Source organism: Chiloscyllium punctatum, chromosome 2 (assembly GCF_047496795.1).
Source record: "Chiloscyllium punctatum isolate Juve2018m chromosome 2, sChiPun1.3, whole genome shotgun sequence".
NCBI lineage: Eukaryota > Metazoa > Chordata > Chondrichthyes > Orectolobiformes > Hemiscylliidae > Chiloscyllium > Chiloscyllium punctatum.
The window spans coordinates 23,197,521-23,224,252 of NC_092740.1; the positions used below are offsets into that span (position 1 = coordinate 23,197,521).

The following is a 26,732-nucleotide window of genomic DNA, read 5'->3' on the forward strand; positions in this document are numbered from 1 at the left end:
TCCCTTAATTATTAATTGCAGGATGGAACTCATAATAATATAATCAACTTATGAAAAAATAATAGATTAAAACTGAGAATTTGTTCATTTGAATATACATTTATTCAAATAAATATTTGTTCATTTATTCATTTGAATATGTATAATAAAGTGTCTCAGACATTGGGTACTTGGCACTGAACTTCAATGTGGAGAGGAAAGTCCGCATAAAACATTGAGAGCCCTGGCTTTATAGAGGCGCAGGTACAAAAACAAGGAAGCTATGCTAAACCTTTTAAAAACATTGGTCAAACTTCAGTGGAAGTCTTGTGTCAAACTTTGGGTGTAGTTGGAGTTTATTTAAGACAGAGATAGATCATTTCTTGATTCGTGGGGGGTTCAATGGGAGAAGGCTGGAGAATGGGATTGAGGAACATATTGGCACTGATCGAATGGCGGAGCAGATTCAATGGGCTGAATGGCCTAATTCTACTCTGATGTCTTGTTGTCTAATATTTTAGGACCTCAAGACATTGGAAGAGGAGAACTATTAAACCAGGGACATGGGACATCAGTTATGCGGAGAGACATTGTTTTTCTGAGGGAAGAAATTTCATAGAGTTGTTCAAAGTAACAAAAGACATTGAGATGGTGAAATACCAAGAAAATAAAATTGTTTTCGACGGCTGAAACATCAGTAACCAGAGGAGAGAAAAAAAAATTAAAGCTATTGACATGACAAGCAAATGTTTTATGTGGAAAATTGTTGTGTTCTGGAATGAATTGTCTGAAACAGCATCAGCAGTCAATAATAAAAGGGAATCAGGAAATATGTAAAGAGCCTTCTGAAAGTTGAAGTTCACTTCATACCCCAGTTCCCCTTTATCGCAACTAAACTAGTCCCACTTGCCCATGCTTAGCCTCCAAACATTTCTTATTCATGTACCTATCTGAATGTTGTTTAATGTAGCAACTGTACCTGCATCCATCACTACTTCAGGAACTTCATTCCAAACATGAGCCAATCTCTGTGTAAAAAAGTTGCCCCTCAAGTCCTTTTAAAATCTCTCTTCTCTCACCTTAGAACCAATCCCCCAGTCTTGAAATCCTCCACCTGAGGAAAAGGACACCTGCCATTTACCTTATCTATACCCCTCACGGTTTTGTAAACAGCTATACGGTACCCCTCAACCTCCTCCAGGTTTTCTCTTCATTTTTTTCCAGTGAAAAAAGTCCCAGCCTATCCAGCCTCTCCTCAAAACTCAATGCCTCCATTCTCAGCAACATCCTGGTAAATCTGTTCTGAACTCTCTCCAGCTTAATAATATTCTTCCTATAACAGGGAGACTAGAACTGGACACAGTGCTCCAGAAGCCTCACCAATGTACTGTATAACCGCAATATAATGTCCCAACTCCCATACATAAATGTCTGAGCAATGAAGGCTCAACATGTCTACGAAACGTCTTCCTAACCACCCTAACTATAAATGATGCAAACTTCAAAGATGGATATATCTAAACCCCTGGGTTTTTCTGTTTTACAACACTGCCCAAGGCTCCACTTTTAAGTATGCCTTGCCTGTGTTTGTTTTATTAGCAGAAACAGAAGATTGGCTTGTTAACAGTAACCTCAACGTGGGCCTAAATGGGTCTTAATGTGGTTAGTAAGATGAAATGGGTAGATAGGATAGTGAAGAAGGCGTTTGGTATGCTTTCCTTTATTGGTCAGAGTATTGAGTACAGGAGTTGGGAGTTCATGTTGCGGCTGTACAGGACATTGGTTAGGACACTGTTGAAATATTGCATGCAATTCTGGTCTCCTTCCTATTGGAAAGATGTTGTGAAACTTGAAAGGGTTCAGAAAAGATTTACAAGGATGTTGCCAGCATTGGAGGATTTGAGCTGTGGGAGAGGTTGAATAGTCTGGGGCTGTTTTCCCAAGAGTGTCAGAGGCAGAGGGGTGACCTTATAGAGGTTTACAAAATCATGAGGGGCATGGATAGGGTAAAAGGCAGTCTTTTCCCTGGGGTGGGGGAGTCCAGAACTAGAGGTCATAGGTTTAGGGTGAGAGGCGAAAGATATAGAAGAGACCTAAGGGCAACTTCTTCATACAGAGGGTGGTATGTGTTTGGAATGAGCTGCCACAGGATGTGGTGGAGGCTGGCACAATTGCAACATCTGGGTGAGTATATGAATAGGAAGTGATTGGAGGAATATGGGCTAGGTGCTGGCAGGTGGGACTAGATTGGGTTGGGATATCTGGTCGGCGTGGACGGGTTGGACCGAAGGGTCTGTTTCCATGCTGTACATCTCTATGACTCTATGGCTCTAAATAAGTGGTGTGCCACAGGGATCAGTGCTGTGACCTCAACTGTTTTCCATTCATATAAATGACTTGGATGAAGGTATAGAAGAGGCAAATAGAATTTTGTTAAGCAAGGGATGGGAAGGAACATAGATTGTGGGTTAGAATCCCATTAGCCACAATCTTATTGAACGGTGGAGCAAGCTTGAGAGGCTGAAAAGCCTGCTCTTGCTCCTAATTTGTGTGATCCTATGTATGGTAGAGATGCCCGCACAAGCCCAACATCACCCACCTAATGCAATCAGAGATTCATAGGGTCATACAGCCCAAAATCAGGCCCTTCAGCTCAAATCATCCATGCTGACCAGGTTTCTAATACTGAACTGGTCCCATTTGCCAGCAATTGGCCCATATCGCTCTCAAACCTGTCCTATTTATGTACCTGCCCAAATGTCTGAGATGTTGTCATTGTACCTGCCTCTACCACTTCCTCTGGCAACTTGTTCCATACACACTACAGTCTGTGTAAAAATTTAGACCCTCAGGTTCCTTTTAAATCTTTCCCTTTTCACATTAAACCCATGTCCTCTAGCTTTGGACTATGGAGAAAAGACCTTGACAATTCATCTTATCTATGCCACACATGATTTACAAACCTTGATAAGGTTACCCCACAGCCTCCTAAGCTCCAGAGAAAGAAGTCTCAGCCTATCCTTATAACCCAAACACTTCAGTCTCAGTACACACTTGTGAATTTTTATTGCACCCTTTTCACTTTAATAACATCCTTCTTATAATACACAAAAGAGAATGGAAGCTACATCTCTAGAGTATCTTTCAGATGTTGATGTCTTCCCAAAGTGCATCACAACCAAGATATTTCGATTAAACTGTTGTCACTCTTACAAAGGCAAACACAGCAGTCAGTGTGTATACAGTAAGATCGTACAAGCAATGAATAAAAACAATTACTAGAGTATAAATTTTTAAAGTATTAGTTGTGAAATAAATGGTTGACCCTAATGGAAGAGCTCCCTAGCTCTTTTTCAAATAATGCTGTGCCATTTCTTGAGAATACTGTGTCATCTGCTATGAACAGGCAGGTAGGATCTCAGGTGAACATCTCATCTGAAGGTCTACACATCAGATAATGCAGCAGTTCCTTATGTGGTCTTAGTAAAATAGATTTGAATCAACAGACTTTTGTCTTATACTTTGTTAATCTGTGCCCTAACCAAGCATAGGTTTACACATAAAAGGACGCAGCTTCCTTTAGGTTGTTACAGTCAGAAATAAATGACTTCTTTCAAGTCTGGATATGTTGCACAGTCAGAGCAAGGGCTTGAATTAAGAGTGTCCTGCCGAGAACTCACTGTGTAACTGGGACAGCTGCACTAATCCACCCTTTGCAGTTCACTTCAATGACCCGATTACAGTTCTGATTCTCAGTATAACTGAACCAGAAATGTAATCCTTTACAAGTACAATGCTTGCACTCTGCTGCAATGACTGCTGCAGAATTTCTCAAGACATGTAAATCCACAATCATTAGATAGATAATCAAAGCTTTCATCATCTGTTGGATGAGGGTTGTACCACGCAAAAAAGAAAAATTAGGAAGATTGCAAATTTATCCTGCATTAGGTAATTTTGTCATAGTGAATAATACAGGTGAATGTTTGAGGTACTTTGTACAATGTAATAACTGTTTTTAGATACAAATGTTGGTACTGTAACGTGCCAATGCTTTGCACTGTTAAAATCAAACATTAAATTTAAATATAAAGAAAAATTGCTGGTGCATTCTCCATGACAATGCCTCTATGATCAGAGTCTGTTTGCGACGATTCAGCACCCTCTGCTGAGGATAAGTTGTTGTTCCCCTTGAGATTTGGTATTCTTGTGATCCGGTTCTGATAAGCACACGACAAAAAAAACCTGCTTCCTTCACACATTTTTTGCACCTTTTCTTCCCAATAATACTCAAGTTTTATACGACCGAGTGACTGTTCCTAGCATTAATCCAGCAGATAACTGAAAATTCAGCTTGGTTCCACTACCCAGAAAAAGAGTCCTCTACCACCTAGAAAGACAAAGGCAACAGGCACACTATTTGCAAGTTCCCTGCCAAGTCACACATCAGCCTGACTTGGAACTGTGTTGGCTGTTCCTACACTTTCGACTGGCTCAACATCTGTGAATTCCCTTCCTTTTAACACTGCGGAGCAAACATTTCACAGACTACAGTGAGCATGAAGTCCATGCTGTGCCAACATTATTCAAAGCCCATAAATATTGAATGAAAGGACTGCGAGATCTGTTTCCACATTGTAACTTCTGAGTATCTCTATGAGAGGTCTCCCTCTATGAAGCATTTTTAAACACATTTACATAGGAAATCATAATCATGCAAACTTAACTTCTGTTTCTAGGCTGATTGTTTTCTCTTCATTTAGCATTTTAAGCACAAGAATGTGGCTGCCAATCTTTCAGTGCTGGTTGGCCACCTATCTAACACTCTACCCACCCAGCACAAGCCTATCCATCATCTTTAATGAGTCAGGAGTCTGTCAAGAGTCATTTACAGTCTCTCAATACCAAAATCTCCAGCTTCCAGCCCCCCTAGTGTCTGGGTGCTGACCGAAAGAATAAGGTACAGCAACAGTGTCTTTCAAATCCACTTCTCAAGAGCAAAGTGCAAGTACCTTTAAAATTGGGTCTAATTCTGGCATCATATCCTGATGTCCGTCCCATCAATTTGTCCAAAAAGTCAGATGGAGACATTGCTGGAGCACGGGATCGAGAGCCTTCTATTTCTTTAGTTGTCACCAAGCTAAAAGCAAACACATAAATATGGTATAAATAAGCACACTAGCAACAAGGCATAAAAATATCACAAATACAAATTTGTCTATAGAATTTAGGAATCTGGAAAGAAAAGTTAAAGATTTCAGTTGTCCAGGATAAAGTCACGTTTGCGAGTGGGGTTAAGGTTTCAAGTATCAAAGATTAAAGCCTTGCTTTTCTGGTTTAAGAGGATTTTCAAGAGTTGATGAACATGTATGTCTCATTCCACATTATTACCTAACTAGACACAGCCAACTGCACAAGTAATGAGAAAAGAGAAAGAGAATAAAAGAATGAAAAGTGTTGCATATTGGAAAACATTTTGATATCCTTTTGAAGTCCAGTCACTGTTGTGAGTTCAGTGCAGTTCAGCTGATACCTTGGTGAATTAAATCAAAGTAATACCCATTAGGATAGCGCAGATTGCATTCCCAGCGTGTGCTGAGTTCATGCAATTTCAAATAGTAATTGCAGGAGGATTGGTACAGTTGTCCTTAGAGCCTTGGAGTTATTATATAGAAAATAATACCTTTACTAACCCCTACTTGCTATTTGGCAACTTCTTCTGGTACTGGTATGGGTTGCAACCTGGCTGCAGTTTCTCCTTCCCTTCCTCACTGGTCAACATTCATAACATTCATATTATATTCAGTCACCATAAGTGACTAAATCCTGAAGCCAGTTCCCTGACGTTTTTTCAAATCTTTCAGGTTCCATTGTTAGGGATGATGAGCCAACGTGCCTCAAACAAGACCTTTGGAAGACAACATGGTGAGAAGGGAGATTCCCTTTGGTGGGTGGTTCAAACTATATCTCTAACCTTCATAGGGACCTAGCAAAGTTAGACTTCTTAAGACCATGCCAGTCACAACTAAAAATGGTGGTCACTGATCCGTCAGAATGAGATCATGGTCAAGGCACCTTAAAAGCTCTTTTTTAAAAATCATTTCTAGAATGTGCAGTTGTAGTCAGATCTGACTTGCTCCAGATCATCCAACTAAGGAATTCTGGGTTTCATCAGACTTCTGAAAACTTGTGAAATTGGCATGTAGAGTCTAAAACTAAGGTTCATTATTGTATATGAAAAAAAAACCATGGACTCTGGAAACTGTATTCAAAAACAGAAAATACCCAATGGCATCTGTAAAGAGGGAACAGTGTTAATATTTCATGTCTGTGACCTTTCATCAGAACTATTCATTAACATAGGTAATAAATCCAAAAAGAAATTCAGAGGATACATTTTTAGCCAGAGGGTGACTAAAATGTGGCATTCACTAACACAAAGAGTCATTGAGGCAACCAGCAGGGATGCAGCTGAGGGGAAGCAAATGGAGGAGAAATGTATCGAAGGATATGCAGATAGAATTTGTTGAAGTAATGTGGGAGGGCGATAACTATTAGATTAAACAGGATGAGCTAAATGACTTGTTGCTGAGCTCTAAATTCTAACTGTCAAGTGGAAACAAAATCATCCCTCAGTGCCTTTCTACAGAGATCAATACCAAAGGGAAATGGAGTATTCCTAGCTCTCCTGGATGGAGCATTAGCACCATCAAGGTAAAAGCAATTCTCCTCATCAGCAGAACAATGTCTGAATTCAACATCCACTATTGAGTACTAATATGTTCAATTATACCGAATACAACTTATTCTTCCACCATTGACATACAATGACAGCAGTACGATAACTCTCTGAGATTTACTATAGATTGCATCAATATCATTTTCTAGTCTCTATCACCAAAAAACACAAGAACAGCAATATCATCATGTCAACTGGACATATGCCACCTTTTAGTCATAGTGTCATAGAGACATACAGCACAGAAACAGATCCTTTGGTCCAATTCATCCATGCCAACCAGATATCCCAAATTAATCTAGTCCCATAAGCCAACATTTGGCCCATATCCCTCTAAATCCTTCTTATTCAAGCACCCATCCAGATGCCTTTTAAATGATGTAATTGTACCCACGCAACCATCTCCTGTGGCAGCTCGTTCCATATATGCGTCACCCTCTGCATGAAAAAGTTGCCCCTTAGGTCCCTTTTAAATTTTTCCCCTCTCACCTTAAACTCATACCATCTAGTTTTGGACTCCCCCACCTGGGGAAAAGACCTTGTCTACTCACCCTATCCATGCCCTTCATTATTTTATAACTGTTATGATATGGGGTAGACCCCTCTGCCACTTTAAACCCGACACACAGAGAAGCTCACCTCACACCATAACCTGTTAAATTTCAAGACGCAAAGAACTATCCAAGAGGTCACTTTTTAAAGCAAAAATTACCGATTTTATATCTTAACAACTATTTACAATTTCTTTCTCTTAAACCTATTTTTACCTTCCCATTCTACAATACTGGTCCAATAAAACCCCAATCAGGATTTACAAAACAAAACTCAAATTTCAAGAGCAGTCAGCTTTTCCTCTGTCATCTTTTCTTTAGTATTCTGCTTCATCGGTCTTTCATATGAACTGGTACCTTTCAGAGAGCTATTCGGATAGCAAACGATACATATTGGTTTATGGGTAGTTCTCCCTCCAACTGTTCAAAATGTCTGGTTTTATACCATGAAACATCACATAATTTCATTGGCTTGATGTTGTCAAAATACTAAATTCATATTTGATTGGATTTTGGTATCTGGGGCATAATCTAAACTGATTGGCTGAATTTGAATTTGTTTTTGTATCATGGTAACACATCTACAGCTATTTTTTCCACCCACTGTTACATTTTAAAATCTTTCAGAACACTTTGTGCCAGCCAGAAATTTCTGTATCTTAAAGATAGAGTACATGTCTACAACTTCATAATAATAACCCTCTATAATGTCACCCCTCAGCCTCCGACACTCCAGAGAAATCAGCTCCAGCCAATTCAGCCTCTCCCATTTGCTCTAACCCTCCTCTGAACCCTCTCAACATCTTTCCTATAGCAGGGATACCAGATTTGAATGCAATATTCCAAAAATGGCCAAACCAATGTCTGATACTGCTGCAACATGACCTCCCAACCCCTATACTCAATGCACTGACCAAGAAAGGCAAGCATAAGAAACACCTTCTTCACTACCCTATCTACCTGCGACTCTACTTTCAAGGAAATATGAACCTGTATTCCAAGGTCTCATTGTTCAGCGACACTCCCCAGGACCCTGCCATAAGTCCTTCCCTGATTTGCCTTACCAAACTTCAACACCTCACATTATTCTAAATTAAATTTCATCTGCCACCCCTCAGCCTACTGGATTATTTTGTTAAAGGCAAAAGACTAGAGATGCTAGAAATAAAAGCAGAAGGTATTGGCCAAACTCCCGAGGTCTGGCAGCTGCTAGGGAGAGAGAAGCAGCTAACACTTTGAGTCCAATGGCTTTTCTTTGGAACTGAAGTCACATACAGGCCAGATGTCAATTCTGGAGCAGACTTGAACTCTGCTTATTTCTCCACAGCTGCTGCCAGACCCCATGAGTATCTCTAACACTCCGTGTTTTTATTTCTCGTCATCTCTTCAACTGTCACTGAGTTAAATATCCTGGACTTTTCTACCTACCATCATTGCAGAAGCATCATCATTACAAGAATTACAGCAATTGAAAAAGCAGACCCTCCACTGTAATTAAGGATGAATAATAAATGCAGGCCTTTTCAATGTTTTAAACAGATGCTTAAAATTGCTGCATTATGTAAAGAGTTTGGTTATTAATTTTAATGGGTACAAACCTATGGGGTAGGACAATGTTCCAAATTATAATTCCAGAGCTGGAAAATCCATCCCATAAAAGCTCCTCCCATAAATAAATCAATAGAAAAGTTTGCATTTTTAAAGCACCCATCACAACCATGAGTTAGCTCAGTGTTTTTTAATATTTTATGAATTTTTTTTCAGTTGCGACGTACAAGACACAACAATTTCCTATTTTTCCCTAGGATGTGGGCATTATGGGAAAAACAAGCATTTATTGCCTATTGCTAATTGCCCTTGAGCTGCTAATCCATTTCAGAAGACAGTGATGAGACAGCCACACTGTTGTTGGTTTGAAATCACATGAGGCAGAGACTCTTTCCAAGTTATTGAATGAAATTTTATTTTAAAAAATAGTCTCGTGGTTACCATTCCTGAGATTTGTGTTCAATTCCAGATTTTATTAACTGAATTTAAATACCACTACCTGCTGTGGTAGGATTTGAATCCTCAAAGTTTTAAGCCTGGATCTCTGTATTACTAGCCCAGTCACACTGTCACTACACCACCATCATTCCCACTACTGTCTGTACGAGATCCTGCAAATCCACTGGGAAGACAGACACATCAACACCAGCGGCCTCTACAAGGCCAACATCCCCAGCATCGAGGCACTGACATTGATCGGCTGCAAAGGGCTGGGCATGTCATCCGCATGACTGACACAAGACTCCCCAAGTGGGTGGTCTATTCCCAGCTCCGAAACAGCAGGCAAGCCCCAGGTGGACAGAGGAAGCAATTCAGGTATTCCCTCAGCCTCACTGGCAAAATGCGGCATTCCTACAGTCACCTGGAAATCATTGGGACACGACCATCCAAAGTGAAGCGGGAGCATCCGGAACGGCATTCAGCACCGCGAGACTTGCCATCGGGAAAAAGCAGAAGCCAGGGGGCAACGGTGTAAGGACTGCACTGTCACATTAATGCCCATCCCCATCCCTTCCCACACCACTTTCTGTCCCAAGTGTAACAGCGCCTGCAGTCACCACATAGGTCTGTACTGCTACCTGTAGACTCACCCTGAGAGTGGAAGAGAGTCATCCTTGTCTGCAAGGGACTGCCAATGATGATGATTGTCCCTAAAATGGACTTGCACAAAGCAAGATCCCAAAACCAGCAACAATTCAGATCAAGACATCCAGGTGAATTGTCTGGTGACATAGGCTGGGGGACAAATATTCAACTACAACACTTAGGAGAACTGCCCTCCTTTCGTTTAGAATAACATTATCAGGAATTTGAAATTGAGCTGGGATGGGAATTGATTTCTTGTCTTGACAAGCCTTATATGCACCTGAGAATATATAACTGTGTACCTCACATACATATATCAATTATAACAAATGCACCTCTCTGAACATTGTTAAAAGAGACTAGCAAGGATTTTAAGATAAAGACAAGAAACAGAAGTTAATTGGAAATTTTCACATTGATAGACTGACGATGAATATTTTGGTTAATTTATAATATTTACGCATCAATGAATCTTTTAATTTTTAAATAACTTTGCTCTTTGGTTCCTTGCCTTGCTCTGCACACGCCACTCAAACAGAAATCTTCCAGTCCAATTAAAGGATTTATTTAAATATTGAATTTGTATTTAAAGAGTTTGAAGGAGAGAGAAGTTTATTGATGGACCTCATTTCTCAGTATAATATCCTTGAAGTGACTTTAGTCCGTCTAGTTGATTCATTCCATTGATTTTTTTATTTATTTCTCTCTTCTTTTAATGTCCAAATCTGCCTGTTCAAATCTTTCAGCATTTAGTGCGTTCTCAGTCTATACTATAGACATTTATTGTCTTGGCAGTTCAGTGAGTTACAAAACACACAGATCGAGTCATCCCAGATTTGGTTTTGGAAAAACATCAGAAATAAGTGTTGGAGTGGGCTCCTACACAAAATAAAGTGTGCAGTGTTCTAGGTTCCATTAATAGGGCTACAGAGTAGAGGAGCAAAGAGACATATATAAACAGAAATTGAGGAAGAAACCCAGTTCTGAAAAAAAGGTCACTGGACTTGGGATATTAACTCTGTTTCTCTCCACAGATGTTGCCAGACCTGTTGACTTTCTCCAGAAGTTACACATTTTTGCATGTTTCAGGTCTCCAGCATCCACAGTTCTTTGTTTTATATTGAAGGTTATATTGAGCTTGCATGAGACACCAGATCAGCAAAGGATGAGGAATTTTCCTGGGAACAGGAGAGCTTCATATCTTTTTGCAAAATAATGCAACACTTCTGCTTCATTTTGCCTAAAACTTTGAAATAGGTATGACAATTGTTACGAAGATTCTCTCCTGTTTTCATGGCTGCACCCATTCTGTAAAGATGTCCTCAATAAATACATGCATTTCTGCTCCACAATGAAGCATTCTGATTCCTGAGCATCCCATTAACATTGCATCCTCTGTGACTAAGTTTCATGGTGACTTTGCCACAAACCTGAAGATCTGTTCCTCCTGGACCACAGAGTTTTATGTTAGTTGGTCTGACTTCCACTTCTCAAACATGGCAAGCTGTCTGCATTGAAACAAATGTTCCTGTGTCAATTACAGATTCTGCTTCAAAGCAATTCTCTCATTATTACATAATTTCCATTCCTCAGGAAATTTTCCTTTTGACTTACCTTTAACTTTCTGGTGACAAATATGCTCCTAACGTACAATAGTTCTTTGAAAGGACTTGGCCTAAAGACTCTTGGCTGAGGGTATCTCTAGAGAATGGACTCTTGTTGCAGTTCTCAGAGCCGGGGGTCCTGGGACATCTTGCAGTAGCCCTGAAGCCGTGTTTGAAGACTCGTTGTTTAGAAGATGAACTCTATTTATGTAATTTCATTTTATTCTTTTTATGACTCAAAATGGTGCTGGATTGTGCTGACAAAACCTTTTCATTGTATCTTTGTAAATAAATGTGACAATAAATAGACAACGCAGGTAACAACTTTGTAACTCCCGCTGTGAGACATTCATCATCCTAGTTCTGCTTATAGCATAGAACCTGACATGGTTGAGATTGATTCCTGCTATTCATGCACTTTGGAAATATTCTACATAGTGACAATGGCATCATGAGGCCTATTTATTTGATTTTTCAGAGGAATCTCTTAAAGTACGGCAGATTTAGAATCTTGACTGTGTAGTGAATTGTTCAAATATTTCATCTTGCTTGATTCAAGAAAATCTTGTAAGTACTCATCCTCACACAATGACTATTCATTCTCCAATTAATTCATTCTTCAAAGCTCTGCACCTGCAATATCCTGCTAGATGACATTTATCATATTTCAGTAAAGCATTTGATAAGGTTCCCCATAGTAGGCTATTGCAGAAAATATGGAGGCATGGGATTAAGGGTGATTTAGCAGTTTGGATCAGAAATTGGCTATCTGTAAGAAGACAGAGGGTGGTGATTGATGGGGAATGTTCATCCTAAAGTTCAGTTACTAGTAGTGTACCACAAGGATCTGTTTTGGGGCCACCACTGTTTGTCATTTTAAAAATAAACCTGGATGAGAATATAGAAGGATGGGTTAGTAAACTTGCGGATGACACTAAAGTCGGTGGAGTTGTGGATAGTGAAGAAGAATGTTGCAGGTTACAGAGGATATAGCTAAGCTGCAGAGCGAGGCTGAGAGATGGCAAATGGAGCTAAATGTGGAAAAGTGTCATGTGATTCACTTTGGAAGGAGTAACAGTAATGCAGAGTACTGGGCTAATGGTAAGATTCTTGATAGTGTGGATGAACAAAGAGATCTTGGTTTACATGTGCATAGATCTCTGAAAGTTGCCACCCAGGTTGATAGGGTTGTTAAGAAGGCATATGGTGTGTTAGCTTTTGTTGGAAGAGGCATTAGGTTTTGGAGCCACAAGGTCATGTTGGTGTATTGCGTACAGTTCTAGTCACTGCATTATAGGAAGGATGTGGAAGCATTGGAAAGGGTGCAGAGGAGATTTACCAGGATGTTGCCTGTTATGAAGGGAAGGTCTTATGAGGAAAGGCTAAGGGACTTGAGGCTGTTTTCGTTAGAGAGAATAAAGTTGAGAGGTGACTTAATAGAGGCATATAAGATAATCAGAGGGTTAGATAGGTTGGACAGTGAGAGCCTTTTTCCTCACATGGTGGTGGCTAGCACAAGGGGGCATAACTTTAAATTGAGGGGTGATAGATATAGGACAGATGTAGAGGTAGGTTCTTTACTCAGAGAGTAGTAGGGGCATGGAATGCCTTTTTCTGCAACAGTAGTGGGATCACCAACATTAAGGGCATTTAAATGGTCATTGGATTAACTTATGGATGATAATGGAGTAGTGTAAGTTAGATGAGCTTTAGATTGGCTTCACAGGTCGGCACAACATTGAGGGCCAAAGGGCCTGTACTGCACTGTAATTTTCTATCTGTTAAAAAAGATTGATTCTCCCAGATGCTGATTAAATCCCATCACTAGTGTTCCATCACTAAATTTTCTTTGGCTGTAAAGTGTGCATCAAATGCCTTACTCAGTGTGTCATACTCTGGAGTGCTTTCTTCCACATGTTGTTTTACCCAGATATTGTCAGCTATTGGATCTACAAAGTATAGATCCATGCTAACTCCTACTCCTTTGTATGCAGACCCGAAGCTGATCAATTGCACTGAAACAATCTCTTCCAGAGCTAGTACTTCTGACTTCACTGTGAACCTTCTGTCATTTCAAAAGGCTGAGGTAATGGTGAGATTTGTAATAGACCTGCCCTCCCACAGATTAATATGCCTGACTGAGTACTTATGATGCTGCCTGGCTTGCTGTGTTCTTCCAGCCTCCTGCCTGTCTACTTTGGGTGAGTACTTGGGCTTTCTCTTTTTGCTACTAATGTGTTCTGATTCTGCCATTTTACTCTCAGGAGTAATAATGCATCATGGCTTGGCTGCGAAAACTTCTGAGGTTTCTTTTCCTGCCCTTTGAAGACCCCCCTGTTCTGTGCCTCTGCATTCAAGATGTTCTGAGCTTCTTTCACAGCCCCTAGAGTCTTCTCCTTTTCCAACTTTTTATTATCAAAGTGTTCTGAAGTCCTAACCTGCCTTTGGAGTTTTTCCTTATTGGCTACATTCCTTGGGTTTTGCTTTCATTTTAGATCCCGGCTCTGTTTTCTTTTACCACCAGCTGTTTGCCATTTTGTGCTGGGTGCCTCGGCAACTGAAGGGACAATTGCCAATGGTGGAGCAATTGTCTCTGGGGATACCCAATGGGCCAGAATTACAGCAGCACAAATGTCTTGGAAGTGGAAGAGAGATAAGAAAGTGTAGAACAATGGAGTGATTTGGAATCAAGGGTGTGTACCTTAAGGTCAACACATAACTTGACTCGGAGCCAATCTAATTCAGTGAACACTGGTGGGATAGTGTAGCTGGACCTGTTACAAAGTATGTCCTGGGTAACTGAGTTTGGGATGACCTCAGGTTTCTAGAGAGTAGAATGTGGGAGATCAATCCAAATACAACAGAATAATTGAGGCTTGATGTTATAAAGATATGAATGGTGGTGTTGTCCATGCTTTGGGCTCTTCAACCAGTTAATGTATTTACCCAAGCACTCTTGTTGGTGAGGTGGACAAAGGGCCTCTGAAGTTGATTTCTAATTCAACTTGATTTTACAGACAAACTTTTCCTTCTGAAAAACCACTATGTGATTATTTCTCAAATTCCCACCACATTTACTCTATATCTAGCTATCTGACAAAGGATATTGGCAACAGTGATCCATGTGTCTGGGCTGGGCTGTTGGAATCTCTTCCTTCTTTGGTGTAGGGCTAGCTCACTTCCATGAAACTGAGCCCCACAGGTCAGGGCAGATCTTCTTCTGGGTCTTTTTGTGTGGTCGCATAGTCCTCTGCCATAGTCATGCTGTGAGCTTTCGCTGAGGGGATGGCTTCCAGGTGTGAGCTATTATCCGCCTTATTCTTGACTTTCCTGAACATTCTGTGACCTTTTGCCCAAGCGGTCATGAGTGGGGTTAAAACATCCAATGGTGTTGCACAACCCTTCACTGTTGCCATGCTGAGAAGGTATGAAGTGCACATGCTCAGTTACTGACTGGAAGTCAAGTTGCCAGAAAGTCTGATTGATACTTCTCATATACAGAACCCTCGGGCTTGTTATAATTGGCTTCCCTGACCTTTTGTGGACTTTTGGACCCTGATTTTCACTGTTCACCGCAGACAACAGCTGTTGGCTACTAAATCATTTACTTGGGCCAATTTTCTCTGGATTTCTCCTTCTGTGGGCTAAGTTAGAATGCCCAATTTTAGGCCCATCATCACGTGACCAGAATGGCTTAGCAAGGAGTGAAGCCAAGTGATGTTGTGCAGGTAGAGAGTGAAAGTCTTAGAGGTGGAATGAATATGTGGACAGATGCTCATTACAGTCTCAGATGTGACAGGAATGTTGTGAACAGACTGAGTTAATCTGACACTGCTGTCAGTGACAGCGATGAAATCAATAGTGATGAATTTAAGTTTGATAGCTTCCTTTATAAAATTGGTATGACATTTCATCTGTTTTTAATTCTTTCATAATGTTTTTCTCTGAAGCTTGTTGAATCATTCAGAGTGGATGGGGTGCAATCTCCTTACTGATCTCTGCCAGTTTTTCAACTAGGGGAAAGTGAGGACTGCAGATGCTGGAGATCAGAGTCAAAAGGTGTGGTGCTGGAAGAGCACACCCGGTCAGGCAGCATCCGAGGAGCAGGAGATTCAATGTTTCGAGCATAAGTCCTTCATCACGAACGCCATCTGCTCCTCAGATGTTGCCTGTCCGGCTGTGCTTTTTCCAGCGCCACACTTTTTGACTCACCTAGTTTTTCACCAAAGAGACCCTGCAAAGCACAGCTGTCCCTTTGCTGTACAGATGTAGCTTGTTCTCTCTTGCATTCACTGTCCTTCTTTCTTTATCATACGCGCTTTGTAATCAGTGAACCAGATGATGATGATATCCCTTCTGATGTTCCAGGTCTGAGGAAGCACCTGGGTTCTCTGCTGGGCCTCAACATGACAGCTGAGGATTGCAAATTCTCAGCTAATTCTGTCGTTCAGAAATCTCGCCTGCAGCCAAAGTCTTTGACTCGTTGCCATTTCTCTCGGTGAATTCTTTATGGTTTCTAGGCGAGTATTATGTTGATCTTCTCAGGCTTGAAGAAGCATTTAACAGACATTCAGCTGCCCAGATGCTGCCAGCAGAAAGTGAACTTGTAAAAGAAACTTTTATCGTGGATGGCATTTATAAACAGCATGGAATGAAAATGTGAAAATTGAATCCATTTCTCTTGAAGCATTGGGCAGTCATAATGTTTTTGAAGTTGTTTCTTAAAAGATTTTTGTTAAGAATTTCATGAGGCAAGCTTGGATAAAATATTATAAAAATTCACGGTTAAGATTCAGAGTTCAAATTTGTTGCTGGAGTTGTGTCTCTGCTGCCGTGAATTCTGTACCTCCTTTCCCTGCTTTCTAAGGGGCCAGGCTCGAACTTTATGTTCTTGAGGCTCGAACTTTATGTTCTTCTGATTAGGTGTCAGTTTCAAAGAGAGTGTGATAATATAATAATGACCATGCATCAAGATTTTCTTTACTGAAATCATTTCATAGCTTCGGGGAGAGGACAGCAGATTCCTGAAGGTTTTCTGTTTTAAGTCCTGTTAATTTCTTCATTGATGTTTATATTGAAATGAGCTAGTTATGTCCCTTGATTCATTTTTATGTTTTGTTTATCTCTAGGACTTGCCGTGAAGATTAGTAGGTCTACCACTTTTAATTTCCAATGACTTGAGTCATAGTTTCATAGTAATAGACACAGGAGTAGGTCATTTGGCCCATCGAGCCTGCTCCACCATTTATTAAGATCATGGCAGCTCTATCCATCATCTCAGCTCCTCCTACCTGCATTATTCCTATAACCCTTAACACCCCTACCATGCAAAACCCATACAACTGTGTCTTGAATATATTTAATGAAGCTGCCTCTACTGCTTCCTTAGACAGAGAATTCCACTACTCTCTGGGAAAAGCAGTTCCTCCTCATCTCTGTTCTAAATCTACTCCCGTTAATCTTGATGCCATTCCCCCTAGTCCTAGTCTTACTTACCAGTGGAAACTTCCTGAAGAAGGGCTCATGCCCGAAACGTCGATTCTCCTGCTCCTTGGATGCTGCCTGACCCGCTGCGCTTTTCCAGCAACACGTTTTCACAACTTGCTTGCCTCTATCTTATCTATCTCTTTCATAATTTTATATGTTTCTATAAAATCATTCAGAATTCCACCAGAGGGACACCCTGGGAGTCGATTCATCAGATCCAGCAAGCAAACATACTTGGTCTTCCGTAGACACACCCTCAGTGAGACTCAACAAACCTGATACTCAGGAGAATGAGTGGACTCTGATCGCCAGCATCTTTATCATTTCACTGTTTTTGGGACAAATCACAATCGCTTCGGTATTCTGGATTGGATTGGCGTCATCTTTAAAAGACCGTTTGGCACTTGGACAAGCACTGTTAGTATGGCGCCACGCTATGTGTTTCTAGACATTTTCCCCAGATTTGGCAGAGAAGGGAAAATTGGTGACCTATTTTGCGAACCCATTGAAGGGGGTGGTGCAGTGATGGGACTTTCTATTCTCCAGGACCAGCACTGGAGTTTATGGCACCAATCCATTTCATTCTGGTCCAAGGTTATCACTCAGATCAGTGCAGTTCCAGCCTAATAGAAATGCCCAGCACTGTTGGAAGGAGTTCAGTGACCTTCTTCTCCTTACCAGTGTAAGCATAAAGTCATAGTCAGTGGGCACAGTGGCACAGTGGTTAGCACTGCTGCCTCACAGCGCCAGAGACCCGGGTTCAATTCCCGCCTCAGGCGACTGACTGTGTGGAGTTTGCACGTTCTCCCCGTGTCTGCGTGGGTTTCCTCCGGGTGCTCCGGTTTCCTCCCACAGTCCAAAGATGTGCAGGTCAGGTGAATTGGCCGTAGTGTTAGGTAAGGGGTAGATGTAGGGGTATGGGTGGGTTGCACTTCAGCAGGGCGGTGTGGACTTGTTGGGCTGAAGGGCCTGTTTCTATACTGTAAGTAATCTACAAGTCTTGAGTCATTGCACTACCATCCCTGTCCAATACTTTACACTCACTCTATCTCTGTGGCTGTACATGCTCCACCACTCTCAGAGTTGCCTAACACATCATCCCTCACTCACTGTCATCCACCTCAATCCCCTGACACCACTAACCCTGCATGCCCTCTGCACTATCTACTGACCCATTCAGCAAACCTTTCCACTTGCACCAAACCTAACCGCTCTGTCATGAAAACAACAAATGCTGGAGATCACAACAGGTCAGGCAGCATCCACTGAATGAGAACAATACATGTTTCCAGTCTAGATGACTTTGCGACCCACTTTCATCTTCCTTAACATCTCCCTCTCTCTTGTTCCATGAAGAAAACAGCCCAGCATCGGCAGAATCCTCAGTTGTTAGATTGCTTGCAGAGTGTAGTAAAGGTTCCATCGTATCAGCAAAGGATTCCAAATTACACCACACCTGACTCCTCAGTAATATCCTTACGAACATCGAAATCACAGGGAAGAGTACCACTCTCTTCACATTAGGGTACCTTGCTCAGACTTGGGATGGTACAGTTGTGCAGCCAAAAGCTTTTGCTCTTCGCCTGGTTTCTCTCCTGAATCACCTCAAACAAACATGTGAACTACATGAAACTAAACTATAATTTCTAAGCAACTACATGCATTTTCTAAGGCAATGTCTAGCAGTCCTTCACCCTTTGGCATACACTATTCCCAAACTGTTTGAGTTTATGATTTGTTCTGCCATTGTTGTCTGCCACTGGGTCCCTATTGCCAAGCAACAGACGTTTTTTTTCCTCTATATTTTTAAATGCACTGAGGTGTTCACCTCAAAACCTCCAAAGTTCAAACTTCAATGGAACAACCCCAGATGTTTTGCTATAAAACTTTCTTTCAATCACAGAAATTAACACAGCATTGAGTACGGGAGTTGGGAGGTCATGCTGCAGCTGTACAGAACATTGGTTAGGCCACTTTTGGAATATTATGTGCAATTCTGGTCTCCCTCGTATTGGAAGGATGCAGTGAAACTTGAAAGCATTCAAAAATGATTTACAAGGATGTTGCCAGGCTTGGAGGATTTGAGCTACAGGGAAAGGCTGAATAGGCTGGGGCTGTTTTCCCTGGAGCACCAGAGGCTGAGGGGTGACCTTATTGAGGTTTATAAAATCATGAGGGGCATTAAAAGGGTAAATAGACAAGGTCTTTCCCCTGGGTTGGACAAGTCCAGAACTAGATGACATAGGTTTATGGTGAGAGAGGAAAAATTTAAAAGGGACCTAATGGGCAACTTTTTCATGTAGAAGGTGGTGCGTGTATGGAATGAGCTGCCAGAGGAAGTGGTGGAGGCTGGTACAATTACAGCATTTAAAAGGTACCTGGAATGGGTAGATGGGCCAAGTGCTGGCAAATGGGACAAAGATTAAGTTAGGATATCTGGTCGACATTGATGAGTTGGACCGAAGGGTCTGTTTCCATGCTGTATATCTCTGTGACTCTACGCCTCTATAACAGATTATGTTCGATTTTGAATAGCAGTTCCTGCCGACTCATTGGATACATAGACTACAACATTTTCTAGAATTGGCACTGAACTCAAAGTCTCTTTTTCCATAGTAGAATATTTTTGCTGGCACAAATTCAATTTGTGCGAAAAGTAACTAAATGGCTGATCATTCTCTGTCTCATTGTCCTGAAATAAAACTGCAAAATGAATGTGATCTCTTTCATCGCTTGAGCTACCTTCTCTGGGTTGAGTCAATATAAATGTTCCTTTATGAGTGACACATCTCCTAATTGAACATCATGTTTGACTGAAGATGTTCTTCACTCTATTCAAATATATGTAATTCTGACATAACTTTCATAAGTTATAGAATCATATAATGGTAGAATTTTACAGGACTGAAGGAAGTCGTTTGACCCATTGTGTCTATATCAGCTCCCGAAAGAGTTACCTGGTTCATCTCATTCTCTTGCCCAAACTCCATAGCCCTCTAAATACATACCTGATAGTCTCAAGTGATATGGCATAATATCACATGTAATTTCTTAAATACCTCCATATTATCCAGAAGATGATCAAAAAATAAAGAGGTAGATAATAAACATCAAGGCTAAACCAGCAAGTAATATAAAAATGGAAGGCAGAGCTTCTTGATACGTATAATTCTGAGAAAGATACCACAATGAATGTAAACTTCTTTGAGAATAAGACTGGGGAAATACTTATGGAGAACCAGGAAATGGTAGAAGAATTGAATAAATATGATGTATGAGTCTTCACAATAAAGGACATGAACAACACTCTAAAAACACTAAATAATCAAGGATCAAGTGGGGATGCGGGGGAATCAAATAAATGCAATAATTACCACTAGAGAAAACAGTACTATGGAAACTGGTGGGGCTAAAAGCTGATTCATCTCCTGGAGCTTAAATCAAAAGAAAACGTGCTGGAGAAACATAACTGGTCTTGCAGCATCTGTGGAACCACAAGCAAAGTTAACATTTTGATTCTGGTGGGACTCTTCATTCGAACACAAAGGGGCTAGGAAATGATGCTTTTAAAGTTATTGACAAAGGGGGAAGATGAGGGAGTAGAACAGATGGTCATAGGTGAAGGTGCCAAAAGCAAAAGACAGATGCAAAAGAAGTGCTAATGTTAGGTGTGAATATTGAAATATAGGTCAGCTCTGCTAAAAATGTTATCAGTGCTCATGGCCTTTGCCCTCAGCCTTTTCTTGATGTCACCAACAGTGAACTGAATTCACTGAATATTGGCATTTATGTTGTTAGGCACCTCATGATGAAAGACTTAACTTAGTGTTGTTATCAAGCATAAGCATATAGCTGTTTGATCGTCCGATCACAACTTATAGATCGCATTAAAAGCCAATGAGTGTGAGAACCACTGGTGATACGCTTCCAATTTGAACCATTATTCCTCTCGACTCTTTAATGAATTCCTCATCCAAGTCAATAGCTTGCCTGCAATATCAGTTGCTCTCATTCCCGTAAACCATCTTTGCAATGAAGATTTGTTGCATTTCTCCCTGGAAGTCCATGTAGTTAACATGGAATGAATTTTGCTTCTCCACCAGATTTATTAGATCATCACAAGTTCAATGGACACAACTTACCCTTTCCAAATTCATGCTCACTTTCTCCAAGCAGTTCATATTTGTTGACACACTAAGTCACTTTGCCCCAATTTGCAAATTGCAGTAATTTTCCCACAAATTAGTACTAGAAGAAGGGTTTAAAATTTTCCCAATACCTTCCTTAAGTAGTGCATGTCATTGGCAGATTTCCAAATAAGGGGAAAATCCCCAGGATTTGGAATATAATAATGACCATGCATCAAGATTTTCTTTACTGAAATCATTTCATAGCTTCGGGGAGAGGACAGCAGATTCCTGAAGGTTTTCTGTTTTAAGTCCTGTTAATTTCTTCATTGATGTTTATATTGAAATGAGCTAGTTATGTCCCTTGATTCATTTTTATGTTTTGTTTATCTCTAGGACTTGCCGTGAAGATTAGTAGGTCTACCACTTTTAATTTCCAATGACTTGAGTCATAGTTTCATAGTAATAGACACAGGAGTAGGTCATTTGGCCCATCGAGCCTGCTCCACCATTTATTAAGATCATGGCAGCTCTATCCATCATCTCAGCTCCTCCTACCTGCATTATTCCTATAACCCTTAACACCCCTACCATGCAAAACCCATACAACTGTGTCTTGAATATATTTAATGAAGCTGCCTCTACTGCTTCCTTAGACAGAGAATTCCACTACTCTCTGGGAAAAGCAGTTCCTCCTCATCTCTGTTCTAAATCTACTCCCGTTAATCTTGATGCCATTCCCCCTAGTCCTAGTCTTACTTACCAGTGGAAACTTCCTGAAGAAGGGCTCATGCCCGAAACGTCGATTCTCCTGCTCCTTGGATGCTGCCTGACCCGCTGCGCTTTTCCAGCAACACATTTTCACAACTTGCTTGCCTCTATCTTATCTATCTCTTTCATAATTTTATATGTTTCTATAAAATCATTCTTCTAAATTCAACCTCTTCATAGGGCAACCCTCTCATCTCCGGATGACCCTCCTCTGCACCGCCTCAAGTATATCCTTCCTCAAGTAAGGAGACCAGAACTGCACACAATACTCCAGATGCGGCCTCACCAAAACCTTGTACAATTGCAGCAGAACTTCCCTGCTCTTAAATTCAAATCCTTGAGCAATGAAAGCCAATATTCTGTTTACCTTTCTGATTACCTGTTGCACCTGCAAATCAATTTCTAGCGATTCATGTCCGAGCACTCCTAAGTACCTCTGCTTAACAGCATGCTGCAATCTTTCATCATTTAAATAATACTCTGACCCACTAATTAAACCTCCAAAGTGGATAACCTGACATTTACCAACATTGTTATTAAGGAGTCCATATTGCTCACGACTGCTTCCTTTCTCCTAATTGGTTGAATTTGACTGAAGCGGGCAATTCCTGCATGCCCCAGCATAAAGGGCTGGAGTGAGCTCTCCTATTCTTTGCCTTTACTTGGCTTGAGGGAGGAGCAATGTTCACTTGCAGCACCCCAAGGAGTCTCCTGTTGAAGAGGAACCAGGAACTCATAACAAGGTGAGTGTGGATTATATCTGGGCTAAGCTGGCAGGAATAGAGCCCATGATCCACTGTGCCACTGGAGATGAGTTTCTTGAATATGGTGATGAAAACTTTGGCCATTTCTCCTATTGGCACAGGATTTACAAATGGGACATCCCATCTCAGTAAGGTCAAAATGCTGTAAGGCTTTACCAGGTAGCCGAGGGATTTGGCACCAGCCTCCTCATTATGAACAAAACTCCAGAAGCACAGAGACGAGGTTGTCAGGTGTTCATTAATTGCTTGATTAAGGGCATCAATTGGTCCAAGTTGAGTGAACTGCCTAACACCTTCCCCATCATGGATAAAATGCTTGTTGTAGATGTGAGAGGCACAATACTTCTGCCAAATGTTCACATCATCTGCAACCATTCGATATTGGAGAGAGGGAAGGGAGCCTAATTACAGCCTAACAAATCTGATTTCCTGACAGAAACAGTGATTTTAAATGCCCATTCAGTAATCCAACTGAACACAAGCTATAATTCACAGTGAACAGAATTAAGTATGTTTCACTGGGGATACTTCCACTAACTGCTAATGCAAATTATCACTAAAAATTGTGTTCTGATATCTACTTCTGATTTCCTTCAGAAACAATGTCACATACTTAATTACAGATCATTGTCACTCTGGGATTGAAATCCCAATGTGCTGTTTGATTGGTTAATGCAGAAATTGAAGGTTAACATGGGAAGTGACAGGTAGGCAGGTAATATTCTGGAAGTGAAAAAGACCTGTAGTTAATATTACTGACTGATCTAATAAACAGCTATCATTGTTCTATTTTTCATGACCCTAATTATCTCATATTTATTTACATATTTTTACTTTCTGCTTCTGAAGATGTAGACAATAAACACTGGCGGGATTCATTTTGAGAAAGACATTTAACTTCATTCTCATTATTTCCCTCATGAAAGATGATATTTACAAACTCATAGAAACATAGCATTATGGAAAGACCACAAAACCAGGCAATTTGATTGATCAGTTCTGCAGTTTTCAAGATGTCATCCTGTTTGCTCCCCCTACAACTGTTTCTACTTCATGTTTCTCTATAATTATCTTTTGAAATGACAATTGAACCTGTATCTGCTATTCAATCAGATAGAGCATTGCAAATCCTAAACAACTCTGTACAAAGAATGCTTGTCCATACCTATGCCTGTTGCGTTGTATGCCTTAAATCACAGTCGTGTAGTCATCTCCATACTGCCACTGCATTGAAAACAGTTTCCTTTTATTGGTTAGTATCTAATTCCACTAACTGCTAATGCAAATTATCACTAAAAATTGCTTTCTGATATCAAGTCTTTATCAAGTCTCCACTTAACATTCTCTGCCATTAGGAGAATATACTATTTCTCCAGTCTACTCATGTAATTACAGTCTTTCATCCCTGGTAAAAAGAATCTGGTGAATTTCTTCCATACCTTCTCCAAAACCTTCACATCCTTCTTCATTTATGAGTCCCAGAATTGAACACATTAATTCAGCGGTAGAAACATTTTAAGATATTAAAGGCTCTGCTATGTTATACATATCTAGCAAACTTCCCTAGCTTCTGCACTTTTGCAGAATTTAATGCCTTTCCCAATGGCAGGTTTGATAGCAAAGGAGAGTAGGTGTCATTTAATTAGTTGGTAGGGCTGCAGATGGGGGAATGCTCTGCCCTTTCACCTCCTGTTAAGTCCATAGTGCGAAGGTTTCCCACTCTGTCATCAACTGAGGTCTTAAGTGGACAATTAACCCAATTAATTTAGGTCCTGCAATTTCCCTCCATGTGTAACTTGGAGCAATATTTCATTGTCGCTGGATCAAAATACTCCAAGCCTAAAAGCATTGTGGGTGTACCTCCATCATATGGAATGCAGTCGTTCAAGAATGAAGCTCACCATCACCTACTCAAAGGCTATTAGGGGTGCATAATAAATGCTGGTCTTTCCAGTGATGTGCACATCTTCTGACATAATTTTTCAAAATTGCTAATGTTGCAGTCAAGCATGTATGCAGATCAGTTGGGATGAATGAGAGATGAAACTCTTTGTGTTGGCTGGATGAACAATATTTGGCCAGGACAATGGCAGGATTCACTCTTCTTCTTTAAACAATGGTATAAGATCTTTAGCATCCACTCGAACACACAAGACAGACATAGAGAATAGTATATTAGAGATTAGCGTCTATTGGGTTAATGCATCAGATGTTTTGACTAATGATCCAGTTGAATGATTACAAATCTCCCTTTGATCGCTAGAGAATTTAAATTGAGTTAATAAAAATCTAATATCTATAACAAACCCATCTGGTCCACTCATACCTTTTGGAAAAGGAATACTGCTGTCCTCACCCAGATTACAGTAAAGTAGGCAAAAGTACCATAGTTCAGGAGGACCATACATTTGTTCTATCAATAGAGAGAGTCAACTGGTGGTAAGCTTAAACACAGTCAGACAAGGGGTGAGGTTGAAAAGGCAGGAGCTTCATGGTAACCACAACTGGTGCAGGAAATGAACTCGTGTTGTTGGCATCACTCTAGAAACGTTAGAAACCAGCCATCCAGCCAACTGAACTAACTGTCACCTTGGCTGCACTATACGTGACTCCAGATGCACAGCAATGTTGTTTACTTCTGATGACCTTCTGAAAGGGTTTAGCAAGCCAACAGATCTGAGCAAGAAAAGCTAACCTTGCTCGCAATGCCCTGGTCACACAAATAAACGAATGAAAAACTGATGAAGTCTGCTTTAACACTGCACTAAACACGCTTAATACTGATACTGGAAATGTTTTTAGCACGGTTTAGTTGACAGAGGTTTACAGTTCACAAAAAGTATCCACAAACCTCTATAGGAACATAGAAACTAGGAACAGAAGCAAACTATTCAGTCTTTAAACACTATTTCCCTGCTCCACCATTTTACACGATCATGGCTGATCATCCTCTCAATATCCTGTTCCCACCTACCCCCATGCCCTTCGGTCCCTTTACCCCAAGGAACTATATCAATCTCTTTTATGAAAACATTCATTGATTTGGCCTCGACCACTTTCTGTGACACAAATATAATGGCTTTGATGTAGGTAGGATGAAAATGATCAATAGTTGGCTTGAACACAAAGGCAGCAAGGTAATCACTTTATTGCTGGTTATGGAGTTGCTGGCACTAAATTTCACTTTCACTCTTCAACTGTGGACTGTGATGAACTTCCTGCATGCAAAGAGGATGAAGCTCAGGATGGTTCTGTAGCAGGTAAGAAAACCGACAGTGACCTAGGACTTGTTTCTCCTGGGCCTTTTGTTTAGTTCCAGTCAAGCTTTAAATGTCTTTTGATAATGAAAGATTATCATTGAGCTTAACTGTTAACTGTTTCCCTCCCCAGCGATGCTGCCTGACTTGCTGAGTGTATCCCATATTTCATGTCCTTGTTCCAGATTTCTGATCACCAACGTATTGCGCTGTTGTATTAAGATTTCGTCTGCCTATCACATATGAGTTCATTGCGCTTGAGCAACGAAGTTTCCTTCATGATCCTACCTGATCTAATTGCTTCTCATTTGGATTGGGATCTCAATATTACAGACCACAGTTTCTCTCACTGAGATCATTTAAGAAAGTGACAAGATTATATCTGTTGAGAGGATATTCCCAATTCTCTGCGACGAACATTGGAATAAAAGGATGGTTCTTTTTAACCAGCAAACAATTGCTTCTTCAGAAAAATAAACATAATTCCTGTCTAGTGCAGAGGTTTACAAATATAGTTGATAGTCACAGTGCACAATATTCTTTCTGTTACATTATGCCGGATTTAAGTCACTCTAAGTGGGCACACAGCTAACATCCTGTCATTAACAGTTCAGGTAATCAATCAGCTGCAGTATCTGGTGCTGTGTGATAATTACCACTGACAGATAATTTTTACCCTACACAGATGATAAAAAGGTTTAGGCTTATCTGTCAACCTGGAGCTGACCGAAACTAACCATTGAGGACAGGAGCAGTGATGTCTTTCTACAATCGAACAGGAACGTTTCAGAGAACACCTCTGGGACACCCGGACCAACC

At 40.6% G+C, this 26,732-nt stretch overlaps 1 protein-coding gene across 2 annotated transcripts in view; it reads right to left on the minus strand.

Annotated features, from left to right (window-relative positions):
* Positions 1-26,732, minus strand: part of glra3 (glycine receptor, alpha 3) — a 219,130-nt gene that overhangs the window by 139,194 nt on the left and 53,204 nt on the right. For both annotated transcript variants that reach the window (XM_072594581.1, XM_072594580.1), the window contains exon 2: positions 4,992-5,119. In XM_072594581.1, coding sequence (XP_072450682.1) covers positions 4,992-5,119 — 128 coding nt within the window. The remainder of the gene's footprint in view (positions 1-4,991; positions 5,120-26,732) is intronic.